Source organism: Eucalyptus grandis, chromosome 10 (genome assembly GCF_016545825.1).
Source record: "Eucalyptus grandis isolate ANBG69807.140 chromosome 10, ASM1654582v1, whole genome shotgun sequence".
NCBI lineage: Eukaryota > Viridiplantae > Streptophyta > Magnoliopsida > Myrtales > Myrtaceae > Eucalyptus > Eucalyptus grandis.
In genome coordinates, this window is record NC_052621.1 from 36,869,750 (window position 1) to 36,893,464 (window position 23,715).

The 23,715-nt window shown below is 40.9% G+C and overlaps 2 protein-coding genes and 1 long non-coding RNA gene across 3 annotated transcripts; all 3 read right to left on the minus strand.

Moving 5' to 3' along the window:
* Positions 1 to 1,460: 1,460 nt before the first annotated feature.
* On the minus strand, positions 1,461 to 3,299 carry LOC120288961. The gene is made up of 2 exons (XR_005546897.1): positions 2,992 to 3,299; positions 1,461 to 2,058 (listed from the first exon to the last, which is right to left on the minus strand). It is a non-coding gene; the product is annotated as an uncharacterized LOC120288961 (long non-coding RNA).
* Positions 3,300 to 8,804: 5,505 nt separating this feature from the next.
* Positions 8,805 to 10,239, minus strand: LOC104423132 (F-box/kelch-repeat protein At1g80440). The gene has a single exon (XM_010035595.3). The coding sequence runs from the start codon at positions 10,056 to 10,058 to the stop codon at positions 8,988 to 8,990; it is 1,071 nt and encodes a 356-aa protein (XP_010033897.2). The 5' UTR covers positions 10,059 to 10,239; the 3' UTR covers positions 8,805 to 8,987.
* A 5,548-nt stretch (positions 10,240 to 15,787) lies between these two features.
* Positions 15,788 to 20,922, minus strand: LOC104423133 (F-box/kelch-repeat protein At1g80440). The gene is made up of 2 exons (XM_039303416.1): positions 20,290 to 20,922; positions 15,788 to 17,075 (listed from the first exon to the last, which is right to left on the minus strand). Exon 2 carries the CDS (start codon positions 17,059 to 17,061, stop codon positions 15,991 to 15,993), a length of 1,071 nt encoding a protein of 356 aa, XP_039159350.1. The 5' UTR covers positions 17,062 to 17,075; positions 20,290 to 20,922; the 3' UTR covers positions 15,788 to 15,990.
* Between the last annotated feature and the right edge of the window lie 2,793 nt (positions 20,923 to 23,715).

The window sequence follows — 23,715 nt, forward strand, 5'->3', positions numbered from 1 at the left end:
CTTTTGATAAAGTACGAGTAATGCCACCGAATTTTTCGATCATGATGTTTTGGCCAGGAATTCTACGCGTCAAAGAGACTGCGATATTTTGATTAAGCAGGATACTTCCAAAGAAGATGAACATTATAGTGTAAATTAAACGCGAAAGATACAGAAGGTGGACACCACTAAATGCATGCGAATAAGAGATTCTTTTGTCATAAAGAAAAGGCAAAGAACAGCTGTGTTTTAGCTGCTATTGGTTGATCGCTACAAGAAAAATTATTCAAGAAAGGGTGAAGGAATTGGAAAGTGGAAGCAGTTAGGAATATTAAAGAAAACTTGGCGACGGACAAAGATCTGGAGCCTGTGGATGAAGGATTGAATGGTCTAGCGTGGGACGCCTTGGAGAAATCGATGAAAAACTTGTTGCGACCCTCCTGAAGTGAATCACAAAAAAGTTCAAATGGATTATCAAGCGGACGTGAATAATCCCCCTTGTGAGGTGGCGCTTGTGTTTAATATGAGTTCTCTTAAGTCCTATTGATCGAACTTGATTTAATTTGGGAGTCATCACTAACCTATTATAAGTTGGTTAGGGATAGACCCGTTAAATGGGTGGGTCGGGTCGGGTTTGGGTCGGGTCATAAATGGTCCGACCCAAATCGACCCATTTAACCCATTTATGACCCGTTTATTGCAATGCAAAAATTTTGACCCATACCCGACCCGACACATACCCGACCCATACCCGACCCATTTAACTAAACTTAATTTATTATATATATATAAATGGTATTGCTAAAATAATTTTATACAACACAAATTTAATGGAAATTTTTTATAATTTTTAAAATAATTATTTAAAAAAATCGAATTTTAATTTTTTTATTTTTTAAATATAACTTTTTTTTCTTCTTCTTCTTTTTTTGGTCGGCCGCTGGCCACGACAACGGCTGGCAATTGGCCATAAGCGAGCCTCGAGCTCGCTCGACGAGCTCCTCTATATATATATATATTTTGCAATATGATCGAGCAAATTATGTAAGTATTTTCATAATGGTTCCAACATACGTTAAAAGAACAGCTAAGTTGCTTTCTTTCTACTTTACAAGCATTTGTTCATTTTACTATGAGGCCAAAATAAACCAATGGAAAAAAGAGAAACCAATCTATCCTTCTCTTAGTATCATTTTTCCAATTGGCCAAGTGACTGATTTTTCTAAGGAATTTTTTTTTTTTATAGATGGAATGTGTCTCAATGGATGTAAGAATTTAAGGAATATTAGTGCAGTACTTTGATAGTTGAGCAAGTGTCTATAGATCTTCATGAGCGCCTTTTGCTAAGAGCATTGAACAAATAACTTTGATGCAACATTCTCTACAGGTGCCACCTTTATGCCTAGACTAATTTTAAGAGGTCACAAGTATTGAAATTTGCCACTGACCCACACTCCGTCAAGTGGAAAGGAATCCCAAAATGATCTCATAATTGAACAGCTCCTATTCATTGCCAATCTCTCATCATTGATACAATATCCGCACACAACATAAGCAAAATATACATCAAACAAAACAAACGCATGGTAGTCTCGAGACTAAAAGATTTCAATCTAACTTAAAACAGGGGTACAGCATATGCTGATTATTTATGAAAACTCATATGTACTCAGAACTCCATGAAGCCTTTGCTGCATCATCTTCATCAAGCTGGATGTGAAATCGAGTTCCCCCTATCTTCCTAGAATGGACTTGATCCACCAAACGCCTTTGGTGTCCTTGGGTCCTAACAATCTAATCATGCCAAAAAGGAAGAAACACACCTCAAGAAGCACAGACCACGACTTCAGGAAACCATCGTACATGGAATCACCCATAGCAACCTAACGAGCCTTTGGCCATAGCTATAACGGTTTGAAAAGGTCGAACGAATAACTCATTGCGAACCACGGAAGTAGGAGCCATTGCCCCTCGGACGGCTGTAGTCATTATCCAGGTTGCTTCCCCTGCCCAAACTCTGACCACCCAGGCGTCCCCTTAGGCCCTCGGATTGGTATCTGCCTCTGCCTCTTCCTCGTCCTGGCATTCATTCGAAGAAAGTGTCAAATGCAGAAGTAACGATGATTTATAAGCAAAATCTTATCTTCATGTTCTCCAAAAAGATACTCGTCAAACATAATCAAGATTTTAGCTGTTCCAAATTTACAAGCACTTGCAGAGAAATGTCACTCAAACCCCAAACATCACTTTAACAGTTTAATTGTGACATCACCAATATCTCTATTTCTATCTCCAAATGAACAGGAACTTATATTGCGAACCAATTTTATTGCACATACCCACTCAACTGTAAACTATAGTTACCCCATAAAATCTATACTCTCACTCTGAAACACACAAACCCTACAAATAGTCTGAGAGACCAAGCCTGCACACAGATGGTGAAGATGCTGCAAAAGACTCATCTCTAAGCAAAACCTCTAGGATAACATAAAAATCATGAACATTAAAAAGCCGAATACACCAAGCAATGCAGACACTTTCATAACAAGACCAGGGAATCAAGTAATAATTTTTCTATTTCACGTAGGTCCTTTTGAAAAATACATGCGCACAATTTCAAGAACACTGTTCTTATTGTAAAGATCACAAGAACAAACAGACGAAACAACATGAATGAATCACTTTGGCCCTAGCTACCATCCGCCTAGCAACAGTCACGAGTTCCATGATTCAATTTCTTGGCTTTCAAATGAAGAACACGGATCTACGGAGCCCGTGATTGAGGTTAAGCTGCATTGTATTGGTAATGAAAGACCCGTTGTTTCACCCGAAGAATAAGAACCTTTGGAGCCCCCAATCGAGGTTAACCAATCGGAATGACCCACATCGCAACTCAATCCCATAGAAAACCCAGCAAGCCCCATGCCCCGATCAGCTTGCCACCAAAGAAGAGGCCAAACCCAGAAACGAGACAAGCGAGAAGGGCATGCCCGCGACACGATTACTTACCCGGCTGTTACGAAAACGGCTTAGGTTTGCGACTGAACTGCGCCGGACGAGAGCGACGGAGATCTAAAAAAGACTGCAGATTCGCCCAATCAAAGCGCAATCGCTTTCCGCGGACGGCAAAGACGGCGATGACGGCAGTGGCTGCGGCGACTGATGGCGGAAGGAGAAGGAGTGCTCGGAAAAAGACAGGAATTCGCCGGCGAGCTCTCGGCCTCTGAGTCGCGACTTGCAGTACGTCGTACGATGGATGAGGGAAAGCGAGAAAACGAAGACGTCGAAGAGGGAGAGTAAATGGGTTCGCTTTAGTGGGTTGATAAATGGGTCATAAATGGGTCTGAGAACAGACCCATTTAAAACCCATTTATTTAAGCTTTTTTACTTTTAAAACCCATTATGGGTACAAGCTTGACCCATTAACGACCCATTTAGCTATAAATGGGTCTATAAATGGGTCAATGACCCATTTTGACACCCATAGTTAGGGATCAAGAAAGACGATGCCTGCTTACTTTTGCAAACCTGAGATTTGTAAGTTTGTAATATTGGTTACACTAGAATCATGTAACATTCATTATCTGTATATATTTCTCTTGAATTCTCAATACTTGTATTGCTCTATCCCCGGAGAACTCATCGCTATCTCAACTGTGCTACTGAAGGTTCCAAGAAATTCAGAATAGGATAGCACTCATCTTAGGTTCGGCTTATAGATGCTTTTGGCAATTATCTGCTCTACACTTGACTACCCAACATTTACTGTGGGTACGATAACTAGTACCCAGGATGTGTCCTTCCCGACCCTCTCATACTAGTTAACATAATTTAACTAACTTAAAAAAAGACAAATCAGATCTTATATTTTGAATTCTAATCAAGAACTAATTTATATATATAGTGGTATGTAAAATTCTCACTTGTAAAGGATAATCAAAGATTCGAGATACATAATTTTTAGCAAAAAGACCATCAGTGAGCTGCTATCAATTTGATTTAACACTTAAAAAGTGAGTTCCTACATGTGGTTATTTGTTAATAACCTGCTCGCAATTAATTGTGTGCAGTGTATATATATCTTATGGATTACGCTAATGACATATATCTATGATGAGGCCTAGTAGGTGCGAATTTGTGTAATCATCATATATTCATGCCACGTCAATACATGTCCACTTATTCATGTTGTTATTGATCCATTATATATAGATCTTAGATTAGAAAAATGAATAATTTGAAAAATGAATAATTTGAAAAATATTTTCATAAAAATAATTGCTTGTATTACTTGAAAGAAATTAATGAAAAATGTGCTTGTTATTGACATTTTTATTTAAATATTTTCATGAACGATGAAATTTTTTTTCGTTTATCATGTTTATAAGAGATATAATGATTATTTTTTGGAAGATATCTTCTAAATTATTCATTTTTCATTAAATAAATAAAGCACTAAGAGAAACGTGGTGATTATGGAAAGTGATTTTCAAAACCAGGTTACATGTGCTTCATTATTTATGTACAGGGTCAAATGAAGTTCAATATCTCATGCATGCGAGTTAAAACCTTCAATTGATCTTTGCAATAATACTTCCTCAAACAATGACATCACCTCGCATGTGCTTCATTCTAAAACATATATATAAACATGAATTAATAACAGTTAAGCATGCTTTTCCTTCAAATGTTATGGACATTATAGTCCAATACGCAGATGTAACCCGTGATCTCATTCACTTCTAAACTGCATCTTTCTTAGATAAGAGAAGAGAATCCGATTATCAAGCTTCTTAATTTGAATAAGTGTAGGAACACGTTAGCGCGGTGGCGCAAGCAAAGAGAATACATTATCATCTTGATGTCTTCTTTTGACCTCTTGGTGGATTAGCATCGTAAAACCACCGATTACCACTTTCTTTGGCAAACTCACGTAGGTCAAACTGTTGGTTATGATTGACTAAAAATCGATTTCCAGGTCAAAATGATAACTTAAACAAGAATGTCCCCAAGAGAGAAAGCATAAAGTCATATTGCACCGTTGTACATACATGATCAGCATGCTAAGAGCACATGAAAATCAATATTTGAAGCGTATCCCTTCTAATGTCCATGCTACTGGCTCTCTCTTTCTTCTTTTAATATGCTATGCTACTGGCTCTCTCTTTCTTCTTTTAATATGCGATGCTACTGGCTCTCTCTCTCTCTCTCTCTCTCTGTAATAATAGCTTCAACTCACCAACAGAGGAAATCCAAAAGAATTTCAAAACAAATGGAAGTGGAGGGAATCAGGCAACTTAACATATTGAAAAATCTGAATGGACACCGATTTGGAAAGCTGTTAAAGTCAAAGAGTCTGCAATATTTTGATTAAGCGGGAAACTTCCAAGGAAGATGCACGTTCTAGGGTAAATTAAACGCGAAAGAAACTGAAAGTGGACACCACTAATTCAAATAAGAGATTCTTTTGTCATAAAGAAAAGGCAAAGAGCAGCTGTGTTTTAGCTGCTATTAGTTGATCGCTGCAAGAAAAACAATTCAAGAAAGGTTGAAGGAATTGGAAAGTGGAAGCAGTTAGGAATATTAAAGAAGAATTGGAGACGGACAAAGATCTGGAGCCTGTGAATGAAGGACTGAATGGTCTAACATGGGACGCCTTGGAGAAATCGATGAATAACTTGTTGGGACTCTCCTGAAGTGAATCACGAAAAAGTTCAATGGATTATCAAGCGGACATGAATAATCTCTCTTGAAAGATGGCGCTTGTCCTTAACATGAGTTCTCCCTAGTCCTATTGGTCGAACCTGATTTAATTTGGGAGTCATCACTAAACTATTATAGGTCGGTTAGGGACCAAGAAAGATGCAAGTGCCCGCTTACTTTTCTGAACCCGAGATTTGTAAGTCCATAATTGGACACACTAGAATCGTCTAACACTCATTATTGGTATTTTTTTCTTTTGAATTCTCAAAACTTCTATCGCTCCATCCCCCAAGAGCAAAGAATCTATCGCTGTCTTGACTGTGCTATCCGAGGTTCCAAGAAATTCAAAATAAGATAGCACTCATCTTAGGTTGGGCTTATAAATGCTTTTGGCAGTTATTTACTCTGCACTTGACTACCCAACATTTACAATGCGTCCAATAACTAGTACCCCAGATGTGTCCTTCCTGATCCTCTCGTACTAGTTAACATAATTTAACTAAGTTAAAAAAAAGTCAAATCAGATCTTATATTTTGAATTCAAAATCTTTTTGGGTAATCAAGAACTGGTTTATATAATGGTATGTAAAATTCTTATGTGTAAAGGATAATCAAAGATTCATGATACATAATTTTCAGCGAAAAGAACGTCAGTGAGCTGCAATCAATTTGATTTAACACGCAGTGTATATATATCACATGGATTACGCTAATGACATATATCTATGATGAGGCCTAGTAGGTGTGAATTTGTGTAATCATCATATATTCATGCCACGTTGATACATGTCCACTTTTTCGTGTTGTTATTGATCCATTATATATAGATCTTAGATTAGATGTGATATTTGATGTTAAAGATTACATATTTGACATTTATATACGTAGCAATTCATTTGACTTTGTGTTTATTTCAAGAAAAATGAAAAATTTTAAAAATATTTTCGTAAAAAAAAATTGCTTGTATTGCACGAATGAAGTTAATGAAAAATGTACTCATTATCGATAATAATTTATATTTAAATACTTTCATAGATGATGAAATTTTTTTCATTCATCATGTTTGGAAGAGATACAATGATAATTTTTTGGAAAATATTTTCCAAATTATTCATTTTCCATTAAATAAACAAACTCACCCACCCTGCTATGGACACATTAGTACGGGCATTCCCCCCCTCTTCCAGTTGGGGGGAGGTTCGAGTCACCACGGTCGTATTTGCACGACTTAAGTGCAGCGCCATGGGAGGTGAGTTTCTACGCTAGCGTCACCCTAGGTTTACGTTGCTGGCTGCTAGTTGTATGACGGTTCCCGAGTAAAAAAAAAAACTCTAAGAGAAACATGGACATTATGGAAAGTGATTTTTAAAACCAGGTTACATGTGCTTCATTATTTATGTGCAGGGTCAAAGGAAGTTCAATATCTCATGCTTGCAAGTTAAAACCTTCAATTGATCTTTGCAACAGTACTTTCTAAAACAATGACATCACCTCGTATGTGCTTCATTCTAATACCTAAAATAATGAAAATGAATTAATAATAGTTGAGCATGCTTTGCCTTCAAATGTCATGGACATTATAGTCCAACACACAGACGTAACCCGTGATCTCATTCGCTTATAAATTGCACCTTTCTTACATAAGAGAGGAGAGATCAATTATCAAGCTTCTTAATTTGAATAAGTGTAGAAGCACGTTAGCACAGCGGCGCAAGCGATGGGAATACAATATCATCTCGATGTCTTCTTTTGACCTCTTGGTGGATTAGCATCGTATAACAATAGATTACCATTTTCTTTGGCAAACTCGCGTAGGTCAAAACCGTTGGTTAGGATTGACTATAATGGATTTCCAGGTTAAAATAATAACTCAAACAAGAATCTCCCCAAGAGAGAGCATAAAATTATATTGCACCGTTGTACATACATGATCCACATGCTAAGAGCACATGAAAATCATTATTGGAAGCATATACCTTCCAATGTACAAAGCTACTGGCTCTCTCTTTCTTCTTTTAATATACAATGCTACTGGTTCTCTCTCTCTCTCTCTCTCTAATAATAGTTTCAACCCACCAAAGGAGGAGTTCCAAAAGAATCCCAAAATAAATGGAAGTGGAGGGAGTAGGGCAGCTTAAATTGATTGAAAATCTGAATGGACACCGATCTGGGAAGTTGTCAGCAGGCTAGAGAGATTCTCCTAAAGAATTTTAGTTTTGATTGTTCTGCTGGACGTGCGAATACTTTAGAATAGCCTATTCTAAACTCTGACTGCATTATAGCCAAAAGTCTCCTCCCAAGGAAAGTCCCGTTCCAAGATTTACTCTTCTTGAAATGAACTCTGTTCTCCATGGCATACATGATTTTTGCCCGCAGTTTCTTGCTCCTGTAATCACAATATTGAATATCTAGTTTTCAATTATTCGACCTCGAAATCATATGACACATCTTACTTTTGATGAATAGTGAATGGTTGAAATGCAATTTTATCTGAACATTGAGTCAATTGATGACCCTTTGATACTAGTAGGTTGGAGAGACTAGCATGAGTCCTACATAATATCTCTTAAAAAAATAAAAGCCTTGATATAGCTGGTTGACTCCGAGCGAAGCTCTTCTCTTCCATCGTGAAGGAAAGAGGGATAGAAAATGCATTTATTTTTTTCCTTTTCATTTTCTTTTCTTGTTTTTCTTTTTACTCAGAACCCACGAGACTACCTAACGTACTTCTACGCATATTCAAATAAAAAAAAGCTTTGAAATCTTTTTTAGAAAAATTAAAAAATTGTGTACTTTAGCATCAATCACACCACATAAGATAACTGAAACTGATTGGACCACAACGTTAACTTATCAAAAAAAGACTATTGGAAATGCTCTAAAAAGTTCTTGATTGAATTGGCAAATTATCAAAAGATTTATGACTAAATTAGTTAAATGAAAGCCTTTATAATTGAATTGGCTTCTGCATAATAGGTTTAGAACTTTTCTGGACAATCTTTCCCATGAAAAACACTCCTGATCTTGTAATTCAGGACATGGATGAAACCCTCTTCATGTGCCCGAAGATGGAGACAAGGATGACAGAGGAGATTCAAAGTTAAAAGAAGAAAAAGAGCAAGGCAAAGAAAAATTTATTTATTTTCCACATAAGACTCACTAATTTGCATCTCATGACGTCGATTATTGCCAACGTCCCCAAGCAAAACCCTCACCTAGTGCAATCAAATCATAATAAATCCAAGAATAATCTTGCATCTAATCTCGTACACAACCTGCTTTACTTCTCCATCTTGTCACTCCTAAATCTCCAAATTACAGCCAACTTGAACATGACCGGAAAACTTTTCCGGCAACTCCACTTTCGTCCAAGTACATGTACTCATCTCCAACACGTACGCCTTTTGGGGCTCGCCGGCGGTCGGGGCCCCAATCACCAGTAACTTCCCTTGCCACTTTGTCACATGACTAGGACTGTACACGTCACCGGGCATTTTAGCCTCAACCCGCCATGTGGATCCTCTCAGCGCCAACACGTCGCCATCCTTACACATGTACAAGTGATCGTCCAAGTTGCCGTCCACGCAGGTCCTAGGGCACGTGCTCGCCACCAACGTGTCATCCCGCACCGGGCCCCACTGCCACGTCGTGGCGTCGAAGGCCTCGCAGCTCCTCTCGAACTTCCCCTGCATCTCGGTGCCGTACCCGCCGATGACGTGGAACTTGCCGCCGTGAAAGATCCCCTTGCACTCGTCGCGCTCCCTCGCCATGTTGGGCAAAGCCATCCACTCGTCTCTCTCCACATGGTACAGCACCGCAGACCTCAGTGCGTTCTTCTCGCCGTCGTGGCCTCCGGCGACAAACACCACACGGTCGCCGTCCGACGCGCAGCCGAAGAATGAGCGCCGTACCCCTGGCATGTCAGCCCCACGCCGCCATGTGGCGGTTATAAAGCTATAGATGTAAACCGAACTTGAGGCCTCCCATGAAACCGGATCAAGCCCGCCGATCACAACAAGATCCGACCCTGCGGCGGCCAACTGGCAAAACATGGGGAAGCCCCCGGAGAACTCGGGAGGCGGCGGCAACTGGCTCCACGAACCCAAAACCGGCTCGAAAGTGGTCAGGCGGAAAACCGGGACATGGCAAAGCTTGGCGAATCCGATGCTCCGGGCCGGGTCGAGCACGGCTTGAGCCATGATGATGATCGTTTGGCTGTGGCCTGCAGATTTGCGGCGTGACCGGAACTGCGGAAGTTCGATCTCGGCCTTCCATCCCTTGCACGTGGACGCGACGGTGGAGAGTCCGGCGTGGGGGACCCGGATCAGGCATTCTCGGGCTATGTCGTCGGGGAGACCCGGAATCAATTCCATGTATGAGTGAAGAATGAAGCTAGATCTCGATATTCGGTGAGGAAGATGACAATTTTCCCAGGAATGAGATGAATTGGAGTTTCCCAGGAATGAGATGAATTGGAGTGTCTAGGTTTGTCCGAGGGGATAGGACTGTCTGCTTTTTATGGGACTTGGACATGAGTTTCCAAATTGGTGAAAAGATTCGACTTTCCACGAAGTGCACTTTGGTTTCCTTTCTTTTTAATTTTAAATAAATATAATCGACCAATGAGAAAATCGGATTTGGAAACCGCAGGAGCAGCCACAATAAAACTAAATACGTCGTCCTATTGATGGTATTGTTCCCTCCTACTGGCTGCAAATCAAAGATATAAGAGCACTCTTCTATCTCCAACAGCTTGGTTTTTGTCTGTTTAATCAGACATGTTCTAATAAGAGGAGGATTTAGGATTCTAATAAAAGGGCGAGCGTGGGGATTCAAATTTCTTGTGTATATATACGTACATAATTTTGTATTTCATTGTGAGGTAGTACCTATTGTGTGGCTGACTATCTGAAGAAACTTTTGCTATTTTGCTGATTTATTTCTTTGGATAGGCCTTTTGAATATTTTCACTAAAGGCAAGATATCGAATAATATAGTCATATTTGATAAAGAAAAAATATTCTCAATTTTTAAGTAAAGAGAGGAAAAACCTCTCTCTCTATATAATCCACTTAAACCTATTGTGGAATGCTTTAATGTGGTTTACCAATCAAAATGCCATGCTAAAAGATAAATAGGTAATCATGTTTCTTTATGTTGATTATAATCTCAGATCTTAATAGTCTCCATTCATTTAATAGCTTAAATTTTTGGATTAAACATTCCATTACGCATTTATTGTCGTAATAATTTTAAGAAAGTTAAGTTGGACCTCTCTCCTTTTTTTTTTTTTTCCTACTCTATTCCTACTCTACACTCACTCTCAGACTTTTGCCCTGCCTCTTGCAGGGCGTGGGAGTCGAAACCCACTTCTAAAACTTACGCGTCCTCACCCCATCCCCTTCTAAAAAGGTGGGGATTTGAACCCCTCACCTCCCCCTTCCATGTTGGAAGGGTGGCCATTGGGGCGAATCCCAATGGTTGACCTCTCTCCCTTAAATCCTCCTCTTTTTGGCAGGAAGTAAGCTAGCTTTTCATCCACAAACTCATGAAGCCAAGAAAAAAACCCTGCTCTAACCACAAAGTCCAAATAACATTGGACCAACAAGAAAGTTAACTAGCTAATCATATTCAATTTATCTTGTGCTTTGCATTTGACACCACCATCCGATTTTAAAACAAAGTTACACCATCATTCTTTGAATAGGGCAGGCAAAGACCAAAGAAAAAGTAAAAAAACAAATCCCTTCTCATTCTAATCTCTTTTGCTCTTTTCCATTCAAAAGAAGAAACCTTATTAAGCAGGCGCATATTGGGGTGCTTGTCATTGTCATGATAGTGATGATGGTGACGCTGACGACAACGCAACCCTAATCATAGTCTTCTTTTGACCTCTTGGTGGTGGGCAAAGGACATCAAATGGGACACTTGATAAATTATGGCTGCGCATGATAAAATTTTTGTTTTTGATTTTTCTGTTTCTTTATTTCCCGAAACAGATTTAGAACAGAAATCCGTTTAGTAACATAATTTGATTTCTCTATTTCTGAAACAGATTTCTATTCCAGAAATAGATTTGAAGAAAAAATCAGAAACTAAAATTTTTAACTTCTCAGTTTCTGAAATAGAAATTGAGAAATCAATTTTTGGTCAGAAATCAATTTCTGTTTCAGAAATTTTGTCATGCACACCTATATCGTATGCAAGCCAAATTTTTCAATCACATACTGTTCGCGAAAAGCTGGTCCTCTTATTTGACGAGGAAATTCTACGCATAAAATGAGTCTACAACATTCCAATCAAGCAGGATACTTCCAAGGAAGATGAGCAGTATGATGTGAATCGAATATCAAAGCGGCCGAAGGTGGAAAAACGCTAATTCAAGATGAAGTGATGACGTGGAAAGTGGTTGCAGTTAGGGTATGGTATTAAAGAAAACCTACAATGGATAAAGGTTTGGAGCGTGCGGATGAAGATTTGGATGGTCAACGCGGGACGCCTCAAAGGTATCGAGGAAAAAAACTCGGCTTCATGCTTACTAGGATTCCCAACATTGTCCCAAAGCATGATCTTCTATGCATCTTCCAAGGATTGCTTAAAGAACTGTGGATAGGCAATCACATGTTCAGTTTAAGGTTTTGGGGTTCACTGTTTATGCTCTCTCATCTCCTCCTTCCTTTTTCCTTGTACTAAATTCCCTTGTATCTCCTAATCTACAGTCACTCGCTCCATCACTGCTTTGATTCTTTAATTTCGACCTTTGTCCTCGCCAAGGCTTGAAGAAAAACATAACTGCATGAACTACACTTTAATATCAGTATTACCTTTTATTAATGCGCTCACGGTACTTTGGCATCACCATCCAATAATCTCGTTCCTCTACCAAGCCGTACTATTGAGAGAGTGTTGCATGCATCCAGATCATGTGAGCCTAGTTTATGTCAACTGTTAGATCAGTTGGTATTATGCGAGGAACAATTCATACAATATGCTAACATGTAACGAATACGTTTAAGGTTTTTCTTGGCAAAAGAATGCTTCAAGTGCTATAACTTTGCCCAAATGGACATTTAAGTGCCATGACTTACAAAATGTACACTTAAGTGCCACATTCGAAGAAAACGGATCACTTGAGTGCCACTCAAAGTCCGGCCAAAATGCCGACATGACATTTTTCGGCGAAGCGCCCAAACGGCGCCGTTTTGCACATTGACGTGGCCAAATAATGCAAAAACGGCGTCGTTTTTGCTGATGTGGTAAAAAATAAAAAAAATAATAAAAAAAATAATAAAATTAAAATTAGTTAAAATATTTAAAAATAATAATTTTAAAATTAAATTGCCCGGCGACCCCGGCCGACCCTCCCCCCGTCACCGGCCTTTCCCAGGCCGGCGGCAGGTGAGGGTTGATCCCTCAACCACCTCCCCCACTGTTCCCTTTTTTTTAATTATTGTTTTTTTTTTATTTTAACTAAATTTAATTTTAAAATATTTTTTTAAATATTTTAACTAAATTTAATTTAATTTTATTATTTTTTTTACTACGTCAGCCCAAAACGATACCATTTTTGCATTATTTGGCCACGTCAACGTGCAAAACGGCATCAATTTTGGGCTCGATTCGCCGAAAAAATGCCACGTCGGCATTTTGGCCGAACTTTGGCCGGATTGGCACTCAAGTGATCCATTTTACTCTGATTTTGGCATTTAAGTATACCTTTCGTAAGTTATGACACTTAAGTGTCCCTTTGTGCAAAGTTATGGCACTTGAAAGGTCCACACATCGATTTTTCTCACTACTAGGGCTAGTGCCCAATGACCACTTGACCTTGTCCGTTTCATGTGCAACTTTTTGTGTATCTCAGGAAGTGTGAAATTCCACTTGACCCTATCCATTGTCATGGACTGTCTCAACCCTAGCGGAATGAAGACCAACACACCAACTAAATCACGGAAGTCACAGAAATCACCCACCAAACTCGCCAAGATTGCGCATGGTACAAGATCGCCGCCATGGGAGCTGCGACCTGTGATAGACGAGACTTTCTTTTGGCTATCCACCTTCTCTCACCTCTGTCTGCGTCACTGTCGATGCTCATCTAACCTAGTGGCTGACTGGGCTGCGAAAGCCCAATTAGCTAACTCGGCCCTCAACTGGAACTTCTCTCCTCCGTTTGTACTTATGGATTTAGTGTATACAGATGCTTTAGCTACAGGGTGTAAAGTCCCATTATGATCAATATATTAGTTGGTTTCTGTCAAAAAAAAAAAAAAACTCGCCGGAGCTCCATCAGTCCCGATTGCAAATTCACAAAGCATGCATCACAGCTTTAGAGAGAGACAATTTGACTGAACTCTTATCCTTTTTCAATTTTGTTTCGATTTTTCTAGTCATGTTAGGACATAGACGGTGGTTGGGAAAATGATTGGAAAAAAGAAGAAAGAAAAATATGTATGATAGTTAAAATCGTTGGCAGAAGAAGATGATCAACTCGAAGAAGAAGAGACATGACAATTTTCGATGAGGATTTGATTAAGGGATTTGTCCATGACTAAGGGATTTTTCCAAGTTGGACTTCAATTTTTTTTTAGAAATGCCATGTTGGACTCCAAAATTCAATGAAAAAAGTCACATATGAAGAATAGTTGTATATATCGTTGGAAGCATTGAAGTAATGATTTTTCTCAAAATTGATTCTAAAGTGATTGCTCAAAAAGTTTTAATATCAAAGAGAGCGCCCTGCTAAATTGACCGTTCAAATTGTCGGTCATGATTAACAAAAATTAATTTTCCAGGTCAAAATGATAATGTAAGCAAAAATGTCCCAAAGAGACGAAGCATATTGTACATACATGATTGACATGCTAAGGCCATGTATGACAAAATTTTTATTTATCATTTTTTTTTCTTATGCCCCTGGTGGTAGGTTGCTGGGCTAGTCTCCTCCGAGATATAGGGGCCTGACTCTCAGGAGCTATTCGAGCACAGGGGATTCGTGGTGAAGTCCTCGGTTAAAAAAAAAAAAAGATTTAGAATAAAAATCCGGTTGATAACGTAATTTCATTTTTCTATTTTTGGAACAGATTTCTATTCTAGAAATAGATTGAAGTGGAAATCAAAAGTTCAAATTTTTAGCTTTTCTATTTCTTAAACAAAAGTGAGAAATGAAATCTCTTTTCATCATTCACTCTTGTTATTGCCCACCCACCACCCACCACCCATGGGATGCCGGATGCCCACTGTCGATCATTGGACGACGGTCGCCAGCCATCGAATGCTAGCCACCCGTCGGATGCCTGCTGCTGGACACCAAACACCTGCCGCCTGCCGCCCACGTCAATCGCTGTTACCTCTAGAAATATAAATTTTATTCTGCTATCAAATGAATTTTTATTCTAGAAACATAAATTTTGAGTCGTTATCATACATGTTTTTTTTGCTTAAAAACTCATTTAGAGAATAAAAATTGAAAAATCAATTTCCGGTCAAAAATTGAAATCTATTCGAGAAATTTTATCATATGTCCCCTAACAATGTAGGAAAATCAATGTCTGCATGTGACTGGCGAAGGAAGGTCAGTTATCAACACCCGGTGTTGAGACCTATATACATATATAAATAACACAAAAGACCAAACGTATTTTCTTTATTGAAAATAAATGCTACTGGTTCTCTCTCTCTCTCTCTCACTAATTGGGGATTCATCCCACCAAGAATGAAGTTCCAAAAGAAACCCTAAACAAATGGAAGTGGGGGAGTGAGGGATATTTTACAAATTGAAAACTGAAAAGTTAGTATGTTTGGGCATCCTTCTAAACAATTCATTTGGGGAAATAATAATAAATAAATAAATAAGCAACATCGATAATTATATTCTGGTTATGGTGCTGCCCGTTCCAATATTTCACTTTCTCTGGATTTTATTACATTGTTGATTATTCTAAACTCAGGTCGCATATAGCCAAGAGTCTCCTTCCAAGAAAGACCTCATTCCAGATTCAGCTTTCCTTGACATGATTTCTATGTCCCGTATCAACAGTGCATCAAGTATCTTGTGGTTACCACGAGTGCTACTAAAAGTTTCCATTGTAAGAAATTTATTTGCTAAATTTCCAATCAAGAAAAATCATTTTCTTTTGTTTGGTTGTCCCCATAAAACTCACTATATTTGCATCTCATGACGTCGGTTATTGCCGTCCCAAAAGAAAAACCCTAGCCTAGTATAATTAAATAGTAACAAATTAAAGAAAACAGTCTCGTTTTTTATCTGTACACAGCAAGCTTTATTTCTCAGTCTTGTCCCTCCTAAATCTCCACATAACAGCCAACTTGAACATGACCGGAAAACTTTTCCGGCAGCTCCACGGCTGTCCAGGTACACGTACTCATGTCCAACATGTAAGCCCTTAGGGGGTCACCGGCTGTCGGAGACCCGATCACCAGTAACTTCCCTTGCCACTTTGTCACATGACTAGGATTGTACACGCCACCGGGGATCTTAGCCTGGACTCGCCACGTGGTTCCTCTGAGGGCCAACACGTCGCCATCCTTACACATGTACAAGTGGTCGTCCGCTTCACCGTTCACGCAGGTCCTCGGGCACGTGCTCGCCATCAACGCGTCGTCTTGCACTGGGCCCCACTGCCACGTCGCGGGGTCGAACGACTCGCGACTCTTCTCGAACTTGCCTTGCATCTCGGTGCCATACCCGCCGATGACGTGGAACTTGCCACCGTGGAAGATCCCCTTGCCCTCGTCGCGGTCCCTAGCCATGTGGGGCAAAGCCATCCACTCGTCTCTTTCCACGTGGTATAGCATCGCGGACCTCAGCGCGTTCTTCTCGCGGTCGTGCCCTCCGGCGACGAATACCATGCGGTCGCCATCCGACGTGCAGCCAAAGAACGAGCGCCGCATGCCCGGCATGTCGGCCCCGCGCCGCCACGTGGCAGTTATGAAGCTATAGATGTAGACCGAACTCGAGGCCTCCCACGAAACCGGGTCGAGCCCGCCGATCACGATAAGATCCGACCCGGCAGCGGCCAACTGGCAAAACATGGGGAAGCCCCTGGAGAACTCAGGAGGCGGTGACAACTCGCTCCAAGAACCCGAAACCGGCTCGAAAGTAGTCAGGCGGTAAACCGGGACATGGTAAAGCTTCGCGAATCCGATGCTCCGGGCCGGGTCAAGAACGGCTTGAGCCATGACGATGATCGTTTGGCTGCGGCCTGCAGATTTGCGATGCGACCGGAACTGCGGAAGCTCGATCTCAGCCTTCCATCCCTTGCACGTGGACGCGACCGCGGAGAATCCGGCGTAGGGGACCCGGATGAGGCACTCTCGGGCTATGTCGTCGGGAAGACCGGGAATCAACTCCATGCGTAATTGGAAGTCTGAAGCAAGATCGAGATTTTCGGTAAAGAAGATGAGATAAAAAAAGCCCAGAAGAAGTCAGACGAATTGAAGAGTTGCTCGAGAGCGTCTTTGGTTTCTACCATGGGAGAGGATTATTTTGCTTTTTATAGGATTTGAGTACGAGATTCAAACTGGTGAAGAGATGCGACGATAATTATCTGTTCTTCTTTTTGTTTTCGTTAAAATTCGATTAATTAATGAGACAATTGGTTTAGGAAACCGCAGGAGCAAGCCGGAACAAAAAATTTCCTAGGTACTTTTGTCCTATTGATGATAATGTTCCCACTTGCGGCAAAGCAAACAATAGAATATGACATTAAAAAGAAAAAGAAAAATGCTTAGCTAATCATCCTCCATCATGTGACGGAGTGACGTTCAGCTAAGGACCGCTTATTCTGTGATGAAACCAGTTGAATTTTTCAACCGCTTTCATCTCACCCAAGTATTTTTTTTCATTTTTTATTTTTATGTTTTTCTATTGCAAGTGCAAATTAAGAAATAAAATCCTAAGAGAGCCCGCACAATCAATTTTCATAAATATGATAAAAATAATTAGACATTAAAATATAAATATTATAAGTAAAAAATATTATCACCTACTAAAAAGAAATCTTTAATGTCATTATATAAATCCAATAAATTTAAAAGATGAAAAAACACTTGAGACTAAAATTGATTGTGTAATGTTTTAGGCCAGCAGAAGTGTCAAAACTTGACATGGGGGATACTTAAGTATCAAAAGTTATGAAATGTATACTTAAGTGCCACTTTTTTCTTTTAAAGTCGAGACATTTGAGTGTCAAGTCCGATGAAGGCCCTTGGAAATTCTATGTGGCATTTTTTTAATAATATAACTCACTTATATGACTCATCATCCCTTCTAAGCAACAATGGGGAGGGAGCGGCGAGGGCTTGCACAACCCTCACCCAAAGCCTTCTGCAACTTTTTTTTTAAAATAATTTAGTTGTAAATTTAATTCAATTAATATTTATATTCAAATTCAAATTCAAGGCAAAACAACATCGTTTTTGGCTTATCTAGCCACATTAGCATGTAAAACAACATTATTTTTAACTTAAATAGCCTCGTCAACGTGCAAAACGAGGTCATTTTACACTTGTCTCGACAGAAAAATGCCACACTAACATATTGGTTGGATTTTCTCACCATTGGTGCCTAACTGATCCATTTTACTCTGATTTTGGCACTAATTTATATATTTCATAATTTTTGGCATTTAAGTGTTTTTTTGTGCCAAGTTTTGGTACTTTAGGTATTCGTGTCTCGTTTTAATCTTAGCACATCTTCATCTACGAGATTTGGATTAATGGGGTAAATTTTCTTCTCTATTAATTCATTATTCTTATTTTGTTCTTTTCTTTACTTCATTCATTTTATGCATAATTGATATCACTAATCTTAATTTTAGGTCACCAAATAGTCCTTCTAGAGCAATTTGATTTTGGCAAAAGGACTAAAAAGTCAACAATGATTTTATTATTAATTGCAAAGCCAGTGTCTTAAGTTTTTTTTTTAATTTAATAAATCTAAATAATGACATTAACGATTTCTTTTTAATGTGATAATATTTTTTACTTGTAATTATTTATATTTTAGTATATAATTTATTTTTATCATATTCATGAAAATTGATTGTGTGGACCCTCTTAGAATTTTATCTCTCAATTTAAGCTTGCAATAAAATAAAATCAAAATAAAAAAAAAAATTGGATGAGATGAAACCGGTTGAAAAAGTCAATCGGTTTCATCACAAAATGGGTGGACATTAGTTGACCGTCACTCTGTCAATTGATTGAGGACGGTCCGCTAAGCTGGACTTAAAAAAGAAAGAAACATGCTTAGCCCGACCATCCTCCATCAAGTGATAGAGTGATGGTTAGCTAAGGACCACTCATTTTGTGAGGAAATCGGTTGACTTTTTCAATCGGTTTCCTCTCACCCAATTTTTTTACATGTTTTTTTTTTTTTTTTATTGCAAGCGTAAATTGAGAAATAAAATCTTAAGAGAGCCCATACAATCAATTTTCATGAATATGATCAAATAAATAAATTAGATACTAAAATATAAATATTATAAGGATAAATTATTATCACCTACTAAAAAGAAATTGTTAATGTCATTATATAAATATATTATATTTAAAATATGAAAAAAAAAACACTTGAGACTAAGATTGATTTTGTAATGTTTAAGGCTGGTCAAGTGTTAAAACTTGGCACAAGAAGACACTTAAATGCTGAAAATTACAAAATATACACCTAAGTGCCACTTTTTAAAAAAATTGGGATATTTGAGTACCAAATCTAGCAAAGGCTCCTAGAAAGCCTAATTGGCATCTTTTTTTTAGTAATATAACTCGCTTACATGGCTCGTTAACCCTTCCCAGCAACGCTAGGGGTGAGCAGTTCCTGGTTCCCGGTTCGGTTCCGTCTGGAACCTATAACCTACCCTCGGTGCAGGTTCCTCAAAATGAGGAACCCGGAACCTACCCGTGGGAACCGAGAACCCGGAACTAGGGGTGAGCGGTTCCCGGTTCCGGTTCGATTCCGTCCGGAACCTGGAACCTACCCTCGAGTACAAGTTCCTCAATTTTTGGAACCTGGAACCTACCCGTCAGAACTAAGAACCTGGAACCTACCCTGTCATAGGTTCCGAGGTCGATTCCAGATTCCACAGGTTCTTTTTATTTTTTTTATTTTTTTTTTCATTTTCGTATTGGGCGCGAATATCCAGAAGTGGAAATAATCCAATAGTTAGCCCTCCATTTTCAATACCTGCCAATAAAGAGGAGCAATTCCAGAACAGGCCATAAACAACTAAATTCATAGTGGGGGTGCGACATGCACAGGAGCAATTCCAGAACACGCCATGACATACACATCCAACACTCCATTCACAAACAGCACTCCATTCACAAACGAGGTAACACAAAGATCAAATTCTCTATGCCCTTGCACAAACCGACACAAATTGTACATCCTAATCGAAATAAGCAAAAGCAAACGATAGCTTGATCTTCGCACGTGACGAACGCGTGCTCGACTCGGTCCGATTCTCGAAAATCACTCACTCACACGTACACACGGAAACCCTAAACTACCGGCTAAGGAACAGAAAAACCGTCAAAGCCGCGAACAGGCAAAGGAGAGGAGGTCGAGGCGAAACCAACCTCCAAGACAAAGAAGAGCTCACCGCCGCCGCCTCCTACTTCTCCTCCTTCAGCTTCGCCGCCAATCACAGCCCGTAGCAGAGCAGCTTCGTTGGGGTGGAGGCGAAGGGGTGTGGAGTTAAGGTTGATTGGGCGGCTGGGTGAGTAGCGAGCTGCGTCGGGGGGCTGGCGAGCGAGTAGCCTCCACCTGGGGGACGAGCGGCGTCGACGACAAGCGACTGAGTGGTGAGGTGAGCGAGGGGTGACGCATCCATCGGCGGTGTTGAGGGAGGTCCGGCGACGAAGACAAGAGTCTCACGGCACCAACGACGGCACGGACGACGCGGCGAAGACGGCGGCAGTCGCGGCTCAACCCACGGCCAAGAGGGGAAGAGCTCGGTTTTGGAGGTGGTGGTTCGGAGCAATGACGGCCCGAACGGCCAAGCGAGCGGCGGCAAGAGGTGGTGACGGTGGCTTGGGACGGCGGCGGCGGCTCACGGCGGCGAGGGGCGGCGCGGACGGCGCGATAGCTTGTTGGGCTCAACAGCGAGACGGCTTGTCGGACGAGCGGTGGGTGGTGGTGGTTCAGTGGCCAAGAGATGGTGGTGAGTAGGGCGTGGGGCGGCGAAGAAGAAGAGGAGAAGAAGGGGTGAAGCGGCGAGGGGCAACGAAGAAGAAGAAGAAGAAGAAGAAGAAGAAGAAGAAGAAGGGGAGAAGAAGGGGTGGGTTTCGGCCGAGATAGGGGGAAAGAGGAGAGAGAAGAAAAGAAAAAGGTTGGGGGCAGGAAGTGACGGGAGCAGGAAAAAGTGGGGAAAAGAAAGAGAGAGAGAGAGAGAGAGAGAGAGAGAGAGAGAGAGAGAAAAGGGGAAGGGGAAGAAATGTAGGGGAAATAGTTTTTTTTTTTTGAATTTTGGCCGGTTTTGGTTCCGGTTCCCGATTCCCTTTTCTTGGGAACCGAAACCGGAACCGGGAATGCCGGTTCCCAAGAAAAGGGAACCGGGAACCGGAACCGCCTCTTAAGAACCGGGAACCGAACCAGACCCTCCGGTGCGGTTCTCCGGTTCCTGATTCTACTCAGGAATCATGCTCACCCCTACCTAGAACCTACCCTGTCACAGGTTCCAGGGTCGGTTCCAGGTTCCAACAAGTTCTTTTTTTTTGTTGTTATTATTTTCATATTTGAACTATAACATATGCGCACGTTACCCAAAAAAAAAAAATAACATACGCGCACGTTACCAAAAAAACTATAACATACGCGCACGTTACCAAAAAAAAACTATAACGTACGCGCACGTTACAAAAAAAAAACGATTTACTTTTCCTATTCTCTACTTGCACAGTTTTTGAAACATTTTTGGTTAAATAGGCAAATGAACTACAAAAATTACGAAATTTAAATATGTTGTAGGGAAGACATGAAGAGAGATATTTCATGCAGAACACATTTCCAAAAGAACCTCATACAAAATGATATAGTCCACGCATTGCAACTTACAAGATCCGAACACATCAGATTGCACAGGTTTAGAAACATTTCCGATTAAATACCCAAATGACCTTTAAAAATTATGAAATTCGACTATGTAATGTCCAAGACCATAAGGTAGATACTTCATGAAAACATTGAAGTCAAATTCGCCCTAGATAATTAAATATGGACGGTTAAAATCCCTGTTCGTAGTACCGTAATTCCAGATCTAACCATCTCCAAAGGACCATGATTTCACCTACCTATTCTTGTTTTTTTTCTCTAAATTTTTTATATGTTGTACCTCAGGATGTCCTTTACAAATTTTTTTCAAGAAACCGAAGTGAAATTTTGACAAAAAAGGTTGTCTTACAGTCCATGCATTCATCAAGGGTCGGTCCCAAAATCTCCAGACCCAATCTTTCCAAAGAATAACGATTTTACCCACTTATACTTGTTTTTTTTTGTCCCAAATTTGAGTATTTTATACTCCAAGAAGTCCTTTACAACTTTCATTTAGAGGCCGAAGCCAAACTTCAACTAGAACATCACATACAAGTCACTAGAACATCCAAGGTCGAGCTGTTTTTCTCGAGAACAATACACTAGACTAGAGCACCACTCTCACAACTTCAATTTTTCGCATTCTATACATCCGAAATTGTCACCACTCTCACAACTTCAAAAAATCGAGCAACCTACTCATAGACAACAAAACAAACCCCCCTCAACATGGAAACAGACCCCTCTGCAACTAAAGAGAGAGAACAATACCAAAAGAACAAGATAGAGCTAATTGCAATCGCTCTACACATATTTCAAGCAGCAGCAGCTCACCGGCAAAGTAGGGACGGCCTGCAGCCCGGCGGTAATCGCTGGTGAGTGGGGGCGCGGAGGCGTTCTACTACGTAGTGGAGCTCGTGGGTGAGAGAGATAGCCGGCGAGCTAGGGGCTGCAGGCGGGCGAGTAGGAGCAGCGGCGCTGGGTCGTGGCTGCAGCAAGCGTCGGCGCTAGCGGAGTGACGGTGACCAGCAAGGAGGGGCGTGGGAACAGCGACGGGGGGTGGCGCTTCGGATGGCTGCAGGGCGGCGGAAGATCGGACCGCTAGCAGCACTCACGGTCGCGGGTTCCGCAGGTGGAGACGCGGCAGTGCGGCGCGGAGATGGCCGGTGACTCGGGGGGACACCGGTGAAGGGGGCGAGGGAATGTGCGAGTGCGGGATTGAGGTTGAGAGATAGAGAGAGGGGGCGGCTACGGGCGAGTCTGAGAGAGAGAGAGGGGGGGGCGGTCGCGGGTTCCACAGGTGGAGACGCGGCAAGTGCGGCGCGGAGATGGGCGGTGCAAAGCACGGAGATGGTCGATGCGTCACGGAGATGGCCGGCGGCGCGGAGATGGCCGGCGCGCGGAGACGCGGCAGTGCGGCGCGGAGATGGGCGGTGTGGCGACTGGGCAAGTCCGAGAGAGAGAGAGAGAGAGAGAGAGAGAGAGAGAGAGGGGGGGGCATCCGCTTTTTCTGCCCTAAGTAACCGATTCCGGTTCCCCTAAAAAAGGAACCGGAACCGGAACCGGTCCCCCTTGGAACCGGAACCGAACCGGTCCCCCTTGGAACCGGGAACCGAACTGGACCCTCCTCCGGTTCCAGTTCCCGCAACCCGGAACCGCACTCGAGCCTAGCAACAAGTGGGCAAGCGACGGCTAAGGTTTGTACAGTCTTTGCCAACAACTTCTACAACTTTTTTTTTTTATATATATAAATAATTTAGTTGTAAATTTATTTTAATTAATATTTGCATTAAGATTCAAATCTGAGGCAAAATAACGTCGTTTTTAGCTTATCTAATCAAGGCAGCCTGCAAAACAACGTCATTTTCGACTTATATAGCCACGTTAACATGTAAAACAACATCGTTTTGCACTCGTCTCGCTGAAAAAATGCTATGTTAGGCCTAAAATGAGACATGGACACCTAGAGTGCT